The sequence below is a fragment of the Leuresthes tenuis genome, unplaced genomic scaffold (genome assembly GCF_036924035.1).
Source record: "Leuresthes tenuis unplaced genomic scaffold, fLeuTen1.0.hap1 SCAF_20, whole genome shotgun sequence".
Taxonomy (NCBI): domain Eukaryota; kingdom Metazoa; phylum Chordata; class Actinopteri; order Atheriniformes; family Atherinopsidae; genus Leuresthes; species Leuresthes tenuis.
Genome location: NW_027325374.1, coordinates 7,587,872 through 7,602,813, shown reverse-complemented (window position 1 = coordinate 7,602,813; position 14,942 = coordinate 7,587,872). Strand labels below are relative to the sequence as shown.

Here is a 14,942-nt window from a genome sequence, read left to right as displayed (position 1 = left end):
AACTTTGGCGCATGTACAGAGTGCCAAGGTCAGTTTGAGTCTAGTTTTGCATATACATGCAGGAGGGATTCGAACCCCAAACAAATTATTTGGGCATTTTAGTCCAGTTTATAGATGTTTGATTTCATATGATTTTGGTCAGATTAACATGTTTACATGCATTAAAAAAGTACAGTTTTGGTTGGACTAATATAATAAATAATTGTTGTTTTTTTTAGTGTTATTTAAAAGTTTTTGAAGCTTTACCACCAAATACTTGCAAAACTTAAAGCATCATAATTGCCATCACTGTGAGCATGTTAGCTTATTGACATTAGAAAATTTAGCACGGAGTAGCCTTACAGACAAGCAAATTTGGCTCTTAATATATATCAATCTACTATTTAAGCAATGTAATGCGCTTCCCAAACAACAAGAATGTACTATACAGTCCTGACAGCTGACCTGATCTTAAGTCCAAATCAAAATGCTCATAAGCTCCATGCTCACCCACTGCTCACTTACACACACAAGTATCCAACACACACAGACTGGATTGGACAGTAGCTAATAAGATGAGAGTTAATCCTTAGAGCTAATTGTATAGAGTAATGGCCCTGTTTCCATCACACACGCACATGAAGATATCACACAGTCCGCATTTTCACAAAGAAAAATGAACACAGTTACACTGGTGCTAACGGCAAATCAGGTCATGCTGAGGCAGAGAAGCTCAAGATTAAGAAAGGTCACAACAGAGAAAAACGGACTGTGAAGCTGTTAGTTTGGCTGGAAACAACACAGGAGATCCTCTTAAGAAGGGAGGGGGGAAGAGTGTCAGCAATGAGAGGAGGAAGGAAAGGCAACATTTAGAGCTCTCTGCTCTGCGGCAGGGCAGAGGGCAAAACGGGACATAAGGTGTGAACTTAAAGGTAAGAGCTTCATTTTTATTGTTATCCATCATCGTGCTGTGGCTGTGAGGGTGTATGAATTTAGTTTATACGTTAATTGAGAGTTTACTCTTTCAGACTATGCAGATTAGTTAAGTATGAGTGACTGTTAGGTCAGTTAGGGACAGAGGTGAATTATACAGTTTCGCATTTAGCTTCCACAATAACGTGGATTTAAGCATTTCTTTTTCTGCTGATAAAACAGGGAGGGAATGTATTTATTTTTAACAGAATATAGCCTCATAACTGTTTTTTTTAAATAATAATAATTTATAAAAACATAAGACTGTATTAGAAAAATGCATGTATGCTGCTTGATATTAAAAGTTAAAATAATTGTAATTTCTTATAGGCTGAAAGCCACCATCCCTATTTTTCTTTGATTTAATTGCTCCTGTATTCAACTGATGGCAAAATGCTCTTTTAAATCTGTCTCAATCATTCTTCCTTTGTCTCAATAATCAAATAATCTGGATTGCGTAATCTCATTTGGCTAATCTGTGAGTTCCTGTGGATGCGTGCGTGTTTGTGAGTGCGCACTGACCTTTTGTCTCAGTGCTCATGTGTTTTCCTAAACAACCACATTAGATGAGGCCTCAGCACCAACTATCAAAATACTTATCACAAGCTAACTATTAGTTATGGTTCCTGGTATTAATTAAATAATCAACACAAGAGGAAATGTAAGAAAAAGATGCCTAGGTTCATCCAAAAGGGCTGAGGAGCAGCGATTTTAGGAATTATACACTGAAGATAGAGAAAAAAATAGCTGTTTAGGGGTTAAGTTCTGGTGGTTGTGTTGAATCACGCATTAACCACACATTCAGCACTCAAGTTAATAAATGCGCAAATACATAGTGAAGTTAAATATGGCTTTGAAATTGAACCTTTTCTATCTTTGGCCATTTCTGAAGGCTGTTCATTTAAAAACAAATGTCTGAATATTAGGATGCGTGTCTTTCTCCTCAGGTTAGTGCTGTTGTCATGGCGAGGGCTGGTCGCCCTGCATCTGAGAGCTACCAGCCTGTCTGTTGTTCGGTCAGTCAGTCATTGTCCTCCAGTGCAGCGGGGATTGAGGTGGATGAGGATGAACAGACACCCATTTTCTCCCTCTCTAAGAGTGCATTGGATGTTGTCATGGCAGCGGGTCCGCCACACAAGCGAGACCCAGCTTGGACTAGATTGGACCTGAGGCGCAGCTCCAGCACCAATACACACTCTGACCATAATTCAGTGACACTCCAGCAGCTGCACCATCACAGGTGGAGACACAACAGCCAGCAGCTGTCATTCACCACCCAAAACGAGGTAATGCACAGCCCTCCGTCTCTCAGTGATCGTTGGATTTCCAACATGCACCATTGGAGCGGGTTTAATAGCAGCACGCACAGCCGCAGCAGCACTCCGGATACAGTTGTGTGGAAAGGAGGGTACTCACGTCCTTGTAGTCTCAACCAGGAAGCTCCTCTCTCCTCTACACCAGACTCTCCAATGTCCAAACTAACCTCTCCACCAACCACACCCTCACCATTTATTTCCCCCTTCCAGACTCCTACTTTACCACCTTTAGATATTTTAGCTTCCTCTTTTTCTGCACTAAAACTGAGCACACATCAGTTACCTGATTCCTCGTCGCACCCTGGGCTGACCAGCATGGAGGATGAAGGCTCTCAGGAGAAACTCACATTTCAGTTCCCTTCACCAGTCCTGTCATCTGTTAGTTTAGCAGACACAGGAGTGTGCTCAGATACTGGATGCCAAATTGATGATGCCACGAAAGAGATGCCCAGCCCTAGCAACACAGAGCTATTGGAAGGTGAAAGAGAGAATAGCCTTTTGCAAATAACAAACTACCAGAAACCAAATTCTCCATCAGAAGGACAAGGATCCAAAATAGAACCTTCAAGCTGCCATCTTGTGCTACCATGGCAGGTGGAGCAGAGTTTGTTGACAAGCCGAAGTTGGAGATCACCACTTCTCTCTTCTTTGAGTGACTCACAATTGGATAAAAATTGCAAGTGCAACATGAACCCCTGGATGGGAACTGCAAAGACTCCAAAGGAAGAGCTGTCCAGGGAAGAAGCTACGATGACCTCACAGCTGGAAATGGTGGATGCAGCTGTGCAGACGGACTCTCCTTTGGGCTCCTTTAGTGACCTGAGGAGAAAAATGTCCACCTCTAACACAGAGTCCCACTCTATCTTGGGCTCGCCGCCTGGATCCAGACTGAACCTGAAGTCTCCTGTGGGATCACACTCTAATTTGGTATCGCCATCTTCAAGCATGTTCCCTGTGAGCAGTGGTGAAGAGGAGGAGAACCAACAGGACGACCCAGAGAGGAACGCTACCGCTGCTTCTGTACACCATCTGGAGAGGAGGAGGTCGTGTCTGAAGATCCAACCGGAGGAACGGGATGAGCTAGGCAGGAGGTGCAGCATGAAGCAGGTTCAGTGGGATGAAGACGGGCTGACGTGGGAGGTTCATGGAGCATCTGTAGACCCAAAGGTGCTGAGCACAGCCATACAGAAACACCTGGACCTCAAGACCAACCCCCTACCACCAAAACGCTCCTCTAAGAAGAAGAAGGCTCCAAAGCCTCCTGTCATATCAAGCTTGATAACGACCATGGCCCCTGATATGAGTCCACCTGCCATGAGTATCAAATGTATAGTGGATGGTGATAGTCAGGAAACACTGGAGCCAGACGAAGGGACAGAGGAGCAGCAGGGAGAAGGAGACAAAAAGGAGGAAACAGCAGAGGCTCCTCGTAGACAAAGCAGAGGAGAGAGAGATAAGACAAAAGATGTTAAGATGCATGAAGAGCAGGACATCAGCAGTCCAAAGTCCCCCACATATGGACTCGTAAAGAAAAGGACTGTGATCAGGTCACTGAGGAGGCCTGGGTGGTGTGGAGGCTCCAGAAACACAGATGACTGATACTGGAAACTGATAATAATTCTGTTCAGCTGTGGTCTAAATTTTCTGTCAACATATCTTATGTTGTTGAGTACAACAATAGTTTATCCAAAACTACCCTAAACCAAGCCACCAATCACAACACAGCACATATTCCCTTTTTGCTTCATCCCAGTCTCTGATCCAATCTAGAATAAAAACCAATGCAGTGACAACTGGGTGCAGTTCTGATGAGATAGCCATCGATTAGGAATAAAAAACTACCAGAAGGTAACACAATTATTAATGAAGATGTTCAATAAAAACTGTTTTTTTTCTGTTGCTGTAAGGTTTCTTTTACATGAAAAAAACTAAACAAACAATAAAATATACCTAACCCTAACCCAGTTAGTGAACAAATGTGTATGTAAAGTTCTGAGAGAATAATATTTCCTTTTCATATTAAAGCTAAAATAAACTAAAAACAAGCTAAAAATAAACTAAAATAATAAGATTTTAGTTGATTTTACTTGCAGCACAAGATCAAATCTCAACATCACTTTGATCTCTCAAAACCAAACTTGATCCGTGTGGCTTTTTTTTTTGGATGCTTCTCGTTATATTGGCTTATGCTTCCTTGTATCGTCTGTCCTTCTGTGAACGAAAAATAAATCCTCGATCTTCCAACCTATTGATGCGGCTCTGTTAGATGGCAAGAAAACAGCTGCATCCTACACAGCATCTGCCAGGCAGAGCTAAGTTGCTACGAGATACGCAATTCTCTAGTTCTCCAGTCTCATTTCCGTCTCTGTTCTACATTTGCATCAGGGGGATACAAAAGTCTGTGACATATACGAGTATGAGTCCTAAGGCAGCTGTTTTTGCTCTGGCAGTATTTTTTCCTCCATACGAATATGATGCAGTTAGTGCTGACCGTGCTTTACATCCTCAGCTTAAAAATGCTCATCTCTGCCAATGACCACTCAAAAAGAGTCAAGGACTTTCAAGGCAAACACTGTCACCAATATATGTATCTTGGCTGTCCCTGAATAAGAAATCAATTGTTAAGCTCATTTCATAAAAGTCATGACATACATACAAAGAAGTCATCGCAAAACAATGAGTGGAGGATGCAACTGTGCTACTGGAAAGCTGACTGGGAAAACGTTTCTATCGTTATTATTGGATTGTTTCAGAAGGACCGCCAGCACATTCATCAGGAGTGAATCTAGCAAATGACAAAATGGGGAAAACTGACTGAATCTGATTATTTTCTTAATGAGGGTCTATTAGAGATGTTTTGCAGCCAATGTCTAGTGACCACCGCCGATATGAAATCTTCCTTTCTTAGGTATCCTTCAGAGAATTTCAGAGTTTAAACAGGCTGATGACTCGCTGTGCTAAAAAAGAATGGTGGACGGTGCTTCATCAGGCCATTGAAGCTGACCAATCAGAGTGGAGAGCACCCTCCCTGAGATCTGATTTAAAAGGAAACATTTATCATGCAGGAGCAAATAGCACCACACATGCCTCTTTTTGTTCTTTCTACACAGCATCAATGAGGCTCATACCTGTATGATGGTTTTGTTTACTTGCTCACATATCAAATGTAGTATTGGGCTAGCTTCTAACTTTTTAGGCCCTATTATTCCCTCCTTTCCTATTCAACTGATAAATGGACGAAGGAGCAAAACGTAAACAGTAAACAAAACCCATCAGGTGATTCAGAGAACCACATTTAAATATCTGGTGTAGGAATAAGCTCTGATTCACAGACAAAGCCACACTCACTCAACTTATTCAGTGCAGGAAAAACACACAAAGTTGAGTTGTATGTAAACTTGGTGAACCACAGTGGTGATGTTTGACCATTCAAGCGCTGCCATTCAGATGAGCGGGCACATTCTCTTTCATTCACCACAGCAAAAAAAGATCAGCTCACTCGTGGCTTCTGCTGCAGTTATTGTTGTCATATTTCCACAGATGTGTGTTTGTTGCGTTCCCAGTATTTGTTTCTGTTTTCTGGTCTTAAAGGAATGATTAAATGCTAGAAATTAGAGGACAATTGGATCTCATCACCAAAAATCAGTGTACAGGTTGTGCTATATAATTCACAGAACACTCTGTGAGCACTTGGACCAACAAATGTGCAACATGATTACAGTATGTCACAGATTTGTGTTTCTGGTCCAGAAACAGCTATTTCTGTGGGCATTTTCATCGTGGGTATCAAAGGTATTTTGGAGTTTGTTATTTCATGGAAAACAATCTCATTTTACACTGAGATCCTGCTGTAGCACCACAAAATACTTAACCGAAGGTGGATCACACTGACCAAAAACCCCTTTCTGAACCAAGCCGAGAACTTTTTCTGCTGTCAAGTTGTACATTTGAATGGAGATCAATTCACTTTTGGACACAGCTTTAAATGGAGGAAGCTGCTTTTGACACATCAGCATTGACTGTAACAGTAGGTGGGAACAGTTCATATGAAACAACGAATGTGCTCCTCAGGTTGGCAGTAATAGAGAAGACAAAATCATGTAACAATCCTCAGTCAAAGCAATGTTAAGCTGCTTTGGTTTGGGCAAACATGTCAGATCAAAGGACCACAAAACTTCTGTTGCTCTCCCTGGAAAATGTCCGTCAGCGCTCTCATACAAAATACAAGATGGCAATACCGTTTCCAAACATGTCTTTGGGCTTACCTGTGCTGGAAGTTCCTGTTAATCGAAATCTAAGCTGAAATGTTTAGATGTGTACCTGAATAATGGTTTTAATCTGGTCTTTGCTGTTACTAATTTCAACAGAGCTAGTCATATGCGCTAGTTTTACGCAGTCATGTTTACACAAGATGAACTGTGAAGGAGAATTTGGATATCAGATCTAAAGGATATGTTCAGGGGACTGTGTCACTGCTATAGGTCATGTGACATGATGTGATGTTTGTGTACAGTAGTGTTGCCTTTGTCTTGCGCGCATGTTGGTGTGCTGCGAGCATACTATGTGTACGTGAAAGTGCTGATGAGACTCCCCAGAATCCCCTTTTTCTCAGCTGTAGTGGAAACTCAAAGCTACAGGAGAACTATCCAGCGCTCTGCCTTTGTTGTGACACAGCTCATTGTCCCCAGAGGTGTGCAGTTGGGTTTGTGTGTGTGCTGTACGTGTACCTGTGTATGTACATCTGAGTACGCTTGCTGCCTGGTATAAATAGCGTGGGATGTGTGCCGACCGGTGATTCTGTGGAAGATGATGGCTATGCCGGGACCTCCTCTGCTCCTGCTTCTGTCTCTGTTGCTGCCGCTGCTGCTGAGCAAGGCATCCCTGCCAGCAGCTGCATACACTCTCACTCCAGGACGACAGCCACAGCACAAAGTCCTCCATCTGGGTGAGGGCAAACAGATACTTACCTATTTGCAGTGGGCTTTAAAAATACTTATTTTTTAACGGAAATGTGTGCACTCTGTATCTAAATGTGCCGTTAATCCTTCCAGACTGGCCAAAGGATTGTGGTATGTCCCACTTCAAGCCCAATATGGCTGAGAGGATTGTGTCTGGGAATGAGGCCAGACCTCACTCCTGGCCCTGGCAGGTCTCTTTGCAGGTAAAGTACAATGATAAAGTTCAGCAATTCTAGGATCAAGAGGCTTATTTGTACATTTACAAGACCAAGTTCTTGTGAGGCCATTTTCAGTGTCACTTTATGCAATGATTTTGTTTAAAATTTATTATTTAGTGAGCAAAAGACTGTTTGGTTCAAAAATGGTGATTAAAGGTCTATTTAACAGTTTAAAGTCTGAATCCAGTGCAAGTTTTAGCCTACTGCACAGGGCAGAGAAAACGTTTCTTGTTGTGAACACTTGTGTTTAGAAGTCTCACCTTAATCAGATGATCATGCTCAAAAAATATGGTTATGTTTACCTTTTATTCTTATATTTATCTATTTGACCAGGATATAAAAACTCTTGATTAAAAATCTATTTTCCAAGTGTCCTGGCCAAGATAGACATTCCAAGCAGACTGAGCAACAAATTCAAATGCTTTTTTCCCCCTAATTCAGTACCGACTTTGGGGATAGAAAAAAGATAATATTTTTCTTTTTCGAACAATGTGGGTCCGTAAGTTGATCGCAGACAATGAATAGCATTATAAATGTGAATATGCCACCCTGATCGTACAAAGTACAATAGTGTGTAAGAGTTTTAAGGTCTATGATGAACCTTAGTGCTCTGTGGTTGACTGTAAGAATTGCCAAGATGCATGCATAAGATCCCCACAATCCAGCACGGACATAAAACAGGCAGCAACAACTCCCTTATTGACTAAATAGAAAGACAATATTTGATTCTTAATAACAGTTTTAACTTAATATACACACACACTATACATATATATATATAGATTCAAAGGAGAGAGGATAACCCAAATTTCTTCCTGATGTATAGATTTATGACTCACTGTCACCAAGCAACAGGAAGTTGTTCCAGAAAAACTATTCAAATAAGGTTTTTTATAATCACTCTTATTTTAGTACCTAGGAAAACATATACATTAAATTATGCATATTTCTGTTATATTTTAGTAAGACTTGATCTATCTGCCAACATTTGTTAAATTCAAACATCAACAAATCTGAAACATTTGAAAAATAAATGCACCACTTTTGTGCCTGAGCAGGGAGAGTGTAAACAAGAACATATTCTGTTGCTAGAACTTACAGATGCCCTCCAAATTCCTCAAAGGCAGGGATTTGGCACATAAATATTACTTCTAGCTGAAAAATAACCCGTCCTACAGACTTCAAACTCCTCAGATCCCAGCAAAAACTCCCACCTGATGAACAGATGTCAAGAAAGAGCACACACAGAAGCATGCAGAGCTGTTCATTTAACGACACCGGACTGACATCCACTCACTGTATCTCAAACCATAATGATGTTTTGTCATATTAGTGCAGGGCTCTCGTCCCAACAAGGTCGGCGTTTAATTTAGTCCCAATATGATAACAAAAACATGCACACACAAAACCAAACTCAAACAGATACACAGATATAGGAGTGAGAGCAGAGGAGCTTCCTGTGGAGTTGACTCATCAGTGCCCTCTAGTGGACAAACCATATATTGAAGACGCTGTTTTTAAATCTCATAAAACAGTTTGAATTTCTGTGCTTCAGTGTCCCGTCATTGCTCAACTGACCCGCCTGATGTCATTATACTTAACTGATTTATTGGTTGATCTTATTGTAATGTGAGAATACACTTACTGTATTTCATAATTACATTGACTGGACGTATGAGAGACGTGTGTTTGCAACAGTGGCGACAATATGACATGTTCAGGTGTAAGTGTTTACACCTGTTTGTATATGGTCATGGAGCTCTTGCAAGAGAATAAGCAGTATGTGTGTTACACCTCTGAACTGGGTAGTGAAATTAACTCATATTTCATCACTGAGGAAGATGTCTGGTTGTTTTCCACAGGTCCGTCCAAGGGGGAGTAAACAATACATTCACGTCTGTGGAGGAACTCTCATCCATAAGAATTGGATCCTTACAGCAGCTCACTGCTTCCAAAAGTAAGAGACCCCCCCCCCCCATGAGGTGTGACATCTAGAAGTAGTTTCATGTTTGTATAAAGTAAAGATGAACTAAGACTGAGTTGTTTCTTACGCTCTCAGGGGTAAAGCTGAGGATGCTGGGAGCTGGAGGATCGTCCTGGGGAAGCACCAGCTGAAGCGCTCTGAGACGGCAGAAAGGATTTTTCCTGTCAAGAGGATCTACCGGCACGAGAACTTCCGTTATCCCACTCACAGCGAGCTGGACTATGACATCGCCCTGGTTAAAGCTGGTACAGATATCCTCCCTTCAAAATTCATCCGCTACGCCTGCCTGCCGCGCAAGCAGAACTTCCTCAAACCGGGACACTACTGCTGGGTCACGGGCTGGGGAGACACTCGTGGTGAGTAAAAAATGGTAACAACTACACCTTTGTACCTCTGTGAGCATTAGCAATGAAAAGCTCATCTTTTTTCTTTTTTTTTTTGGTCTCCAAAAGAACAGTCCTCTCAATATTTAACAACAAAAAAAAGAAAATTCTGAAAAAAATAAAACTAAATTCACAATATTTCACAAAACACGAGTGAAAGTCCATTAAAAAAAACAATTTCCTCCATTTTGTTTGCTAGAATAAAGTCTAAATGGTCTAAAACATTTTCTGCATAAAAAAATGTGTATTTTTTGCTTATTTCCTGAAGTGTCATAAACTCTGTATTTTGTCTTTTGGTTGTCGTTTATACACATTTCATTAATTATCTTTTTAAAAGCCGTATTCAGTGTTTTGTAAAATGTTTTGCACCCACTCTCAGAACTTGAAAGCCGCTAAAACACGAAACGTCCTTCGACACATTTCAGGTGGGAAGGAGAACGTCTCTCTGGCTGAAGCCCTGAATCAAGCCCGTCTGCCCATCATCGACTTCAAAACCTGCCGGCAGAAGAAATTCTGGGGCGACCGTGTCCGGGACTCAATGATCTGCGCTGGTTTTAGAGACACAGAGGACCCACCTGCTGCATGCCAGGTAGGACTGCGGGTTACGGCAAATTCACGTCTGTCAGGGAAGCTTGCCTCCTCTTCAGCTCCGACCCCTCCCTTTGCTCTTCCTCTTTCAGGGTGACTCTGGGGGTCCCCTGCTTTGCCTGCTGGACCGGGACCGGTGGGAGGTGCACGGCGTGGTGAGTTTCGGCCCCATCGGCTGCACTGTGGAGAACAAACCCAGCGTCTTCACCCGCACCGTCGCCTACATCCCCTGGATTGAGGCGACACGCATCAGGGACTTCTTCCTGCACTGACGGGCCACCTCCCCCCGCAAACATAATCTCTGCTCTGTTGAATGTTCTTTTCTAAAGTTGTAGCCACAGTCCTGTTCTACAGACACCAGCTCTGCAGCAAACACTTCACCGTGTAAATACACGTCTGTATATGCAACAGTTTTCTAACTGACATTTTACAGTACGTACTTTGCACTTCTCCCGAGGAGCATTGCATCGTATACACTGACCGTTCACATCCATTTCACTTTGCACAATAAATGTATCAAAAGCAAAAATAATCATTAATAATTCCCTTTTTTTTTTTAATTTATTTTAGTTGATTTGATGGAGAAGAATGAACAGCAAGCACTTCCAGTACAGCTTTACAGTGACTTCTTCTGGCACAGAACAACAGAACCCACTGTAGATAATATGTTTCAATAAATACAAGAATCAACAGACCGTAAGACTTTGCTCTGTTTGCAGGTCTCAAGAGTCTGTCAGTCAAAAACCAGAATCCACATCTGGTGAACATCACCCCAGATGTCAGAGGTCATTTTACAAACTGGCTCATTTCACTCAAATTTGACGAGTTATCCGATTTTATATCAAAGGAGACTAAAAAGCCTTCCATAAACCATTAAAACAAATCTCACACCTTTATATCAGATCTTTAGTGTTCTCATTACCGAGCGGATCAGTGACAGAACACCTCAGAGGATAAAGACAAATGAGGGGAGATGTGTAACAGGACAGTCTGGATTTCCACGGGAATTTAGTCCAAATTTTCTTATCTTATTTTTCAGGCACGTCTCTTTATTCCCAGAATGCTTGTGGGTGAGTCTGGGACCGACTGCCCCGTCCCCGAAAAGAACGCTGCATTCTAACCAGAGTCTAGCTCCTCTCAGCGCTGTGGTTGAATGCCGTGTCCTTGAGATATTTGGCCCGAATGTTGAAGTGACTGTGTGGGAGAGTTTAGTACAGCCTGGAGGATGAGGAGGAGCCGGTGAGATGGTCCCAGTTGTTGTAGAGAGCGTAGGCACTAGACAAGGCCAAACCAGCTAGACCTCCGCGGGCTGCACCTTTTAATCCACCTGAGAAAACAAACCGGATAAAAACAACAATCATTAGGACATCATGAAACAGTAATCATGTCGATTCAGCCACAGTACCAGACATTTAGGACACAACAACTCACTTCAAGCAGGTTTTAGGTACATTTACACCACAACAAAGCCTAATCTGTTAAGACTCTTTGGTGCTTTCCAATAATAATTGTAGTATCTGTACATTCGTTGTATTGTCACAATATACCCACAGAAAATCAACATATTCAAACTTTTTTTTTTTAACCCTGCCTTTATTTCCTGGTGTAGAATAGAAACAACAAAAAAAAAAACAATACGATGGAGAAAAACTCAACTATTGGAGCCATGGGGGAATTCTTGTAAACTTTAGAAGATTCTTTTTTTCTTTACATGGAGTTGTGTGATTTAATCATGAGTAGTCAACGTGTTTGGAAAGTTAGGGGGAACTGATATCAATCTAAAACAGCTTTAACCACAAAAATGTAATTACAGTTGGAGCAAACTGAAAATATCTAGTGAAGTTTACATTACGCCAGTTCTTTCATCAGACACTGTCACTAATTATCAGTGACACTTTATCATAAAACAGTGACAAAGGGTGCTAAAAATGTCCCAAATTCAAAAATCTGCTCAAGATTTATTAAAAATATCCAGCGAAAACAATCAAAACTAAATACACAAAAGCCCCTCCAGTTTTTGAGGGCTGGCATCTGATGCAAATCCAAAAATAAATAAATTTGGAAGACAAATAAAGTCCAGATGTGTCCCCAGATGGAAAGTGATGAAAACTCAGCACCGTTGGCCTTCAATAATCACTTTCTTCTTAAATGCATTTATACAACAAAACAACAACTGGTTGTTTGAACAAAACAAAGGAAACAATTAAATTACACGTTTTTGGGAACTATTCTTGCAATTTTCAATATTTTTCAGCCTTTGAATCACGCACACAAAGAATTTTTACGTCACCATACATAGTTTTTCTGTGTAAAAGGTGTCTGTAGTGGGTTTTGAGATTTACCAAGCTTAATATCGGGCCACTAAGGGCAGCATGCACCACCTTCTCTGACATTTACATTACAGACTCCAAAGGTTAGATGAATCTACAAGGGAATAACTGTTTGTTGTAGATTAGATGTGGGACCCCTGACATTCGAGCAGGAGTGTCGGATAAAACCAAATCTGGAAAACTTGAATGTCAGTGACGCATGGAGGTGCAGTAATGATGCTTATTGTAAAATATATAAGCAGAAGACACCTACTGCTAGATTTAAAGAGCATCCCCGTTAATGTGCCAGCGGCCACCGTGTTGATGTCATCTTCTGCTCCTCGGGCCTTTTCTATTGCCACACCGAAAGCACTATACAACAAGGCTGCGAGGACATCGAGAACAAACCAAAGTTTTAGAGAAGACTGTTTACAAATCAGATCACAGTAACACTAATTCCAGTTAAATTCTAGTCTTACCAACAGAGCCAAGAGAGTTGGCCCATGAAGCCCCCTGCCTGGTCACCATGTTGAGAATCCTGATGAGACAAAGTAAACATTTAGAGTAAAAGGAATACAAGTGTAACACTAGCAGTAAAACTAGTTGGCAAACTGAAATCTGTCTCCATACTCACTGTACGTTACGTGGTTTGGACCATGCCATGTCTCTGGTCTCCTTCAAGCCCATCCTCAGACCATTTACGGCTCCAAGTGCAGCTCCTGTTGTTAAACCAACAAGATTTATTAAAGTTCACTGAAGAGACATAAAAACAGAGCATAAAAACTTTTACTTATGTCGAAAACACTCCCGGAGATCAAGTTTGGTGACATCCAAACACGATAATTGAACATATTCTGATTCCAAAAATAGTATTATAGCTGCAATGACAGCCTACATTTTTCTTTTCAAAGTGCTTCCCAAAGATTTTAAAGCTTGGCTTCAAGGATTTACATTAATTTAGCAACAAGAGCATCAGTGATGATGGAGAGTAACATCACATGAACAGTTTATCCCAAAGGCTCAGGTCAAGTTCCTCCTCATCCTGCTGGGAAACACTTTTTAATAACAGACACCACATTGATCTCGAGGACAGTATTTGGACAAAATGTGTATTTTATTTACTTTGATTTAAGCTCATTGTTAGCTGTTTTATGTCAAATTGAATTTGTATGACATTGCTCTTTGTGTTTGTTTGTTTTCTTGATAATAACTGTATGGTGAAGCATTGAGGTTTCCTCTAATTTTGCAGTATGACACCAAACTATGCACTCAAAGCTGGGGTGTAATACTTCTGATCACTCCGAGGCTTTGTTGTCAATAGTATACGTACCACACTCTAACTTTATTACTATAAATCACTGTCAACTGATCAAATACTGTTTTAGATTAAGTTTAAGATCCTGGTATTGCCTGTTACTTACCAGTCATACAGGAGCCTCCAATGGTAAAGAAAGCCAGCTCAAACCTTCCTCTTGTTTTGCTGGCCCCTGTAGGTAAAATGAACTCATCCGAGTCCTAAAACATAAACATAAAACATAAACCTTTAGAGCCAAAAAGACACGGAAAACCGTAATTGACTGCAATGAAAAGGTCGACAAGGCAACTCAAGTTTACCTGAACCAGGTAACGAGGGTCTACGTTGAGGTAAGGGGACAGAGGACTCATTCCAGTCACTAAAACCAAATAATACAGATAATTGCCAGTTACTTACATAAACCAGAGGATACACACTGGATTGGCTTGGACGTTTAAACATTGAAGCTGACATGGGGTTACTAGCATCATTTGATCATGTGGCAACAGCTAGCATAACAGTACTATTACATTACACTTACATGGGACACCGGCGAGCTCTGTGTTGGAGTATTCAGGTGCACCGCCTCCAAAAAGACCCCCAAGACCACCTTTGAGTCCTCCCGATCCCTGTGAGTTGTTGTCCATGGCTGTTAAAGGTCCGAACGGTCAAATCTGAGCCTGGAAACGAGCTGCTAGCCGAGCCTACGCAGCTAACGTTAGCTGGCGCTCGCGATGTGGCAACACTTCAAACTGAAAACGGACTGCTCGATGACGAACTGCTGATTTCAACGCGACTAACAGGATGTCCAGAGAGAGCGTCTGTAGTAGTCCTGCTGAATTTTAAAACTGACAACACCGTATTTTCCTTACAGCTCACTGAGCTCGTCTAGTCTTGTCTTGTCTTCAAGCCCCTGACCTCCAGCAGCACGCTCTGCCGTA

At 41.5% G+C, this 14,942-nt stretch overlaps 2 protein-coding genes across 2 annotated transcripts; one reads left to right on the top strand and one right to left on the bottom strand.

The window, feature by feature from the left end:
- The first annotated feature begins 7,076 nt into the window (after positions 1-7,076).
- Positions 7,077-10,670, top strand: LOC140278952 (elastase-1). The gene is made up of 6 exons (XM_072374083.1): positions 7,077-7,212; positions 7,319-7,428; positions 9,306-9,400; positions 9,503-9,783; positions 10,236-10,399; positions 10,491-10,670. The coding sequence occupies exons 1-6, from the start codon at positions 7,077-7,079 to the stop codon at positions 10,668-10,670; spliced, it is 966 nt and encodes a 321-aa protein (XP_072230184.1).
- A 265-nt stretch (positions 10,671-10,935) lies between these two features.
- timm23a (translocase of inner mitochondrial membrane 23 homolog a (yeast)) lies at positions 10,936-14,942 on the bottom strand. The gene is made up of 7 exons (XM_072374082.1): positions 14,543-14,942; positions 14,322-14,380; positions 14,129-14,222; positions 13,342-13,426; positions 13,187-13,245; positions 12,982-13,092; positions 10,936-11,725 (listed from the first exon to the last, which is right to left on the bottom strand). The coding sequence occupies exons 1-7, from the start codon at positions 14,646-14,648 to the stop codon at positions 11,607-11,609; spliced, it is 633 nt and encodes a 210-aa protein (XP_072230183.1). The 5' UTR covers positions 14,649-14,942; the 3' UTR covers positions 10,936-11,606.

Bases quoted from the DNA above. Each gene is read 5' to 3' on its own strand.
- LOC140278952 (XM_072374083.1), top strand. From the start codon at position 7,077: ATGGCTATGCCGGGACCTCCTCTGCTCCTGCTTCTGTCTCTGTTGCTG. The intron at 9,401-9,502 runs GTAAGAGACCCC...TTACGCTCTCAG, and splicing joins GCAGCTCACTGCTTCCAAAA to GGGTAAAGCTGAGGATGCTG. The intron at 10,400-10,490 runs GTAGGACTGCGG...TTCCTCTTTCAG, and splicing joins ACCCACCTGCTGCATGCCAG to GGTGACTCTGGGGGTCCCCT.
- timm23a (XM_072374082.1), bottom strand. From the start codon at position 14,648: ATGGACAACAACTCACAGGGATCGGGAGGACTCAAAGGTGGTCTTGGG. The intron at 14,223-14,321 runs GTAAACTTGAGT...TTTATGTTTTAG, and splicing joins ACCCTCGTTACCTGGTTCAG to GACTCGGATGAGTTCATTTT. The intron at 13,093-13,186 runs GTAAGACTAGAA...ATGTCCTCGCAG, and splicing joins CAACTCTCTTGGCTCTGTTG to CCTTGTTGTATAGTGCTTTC.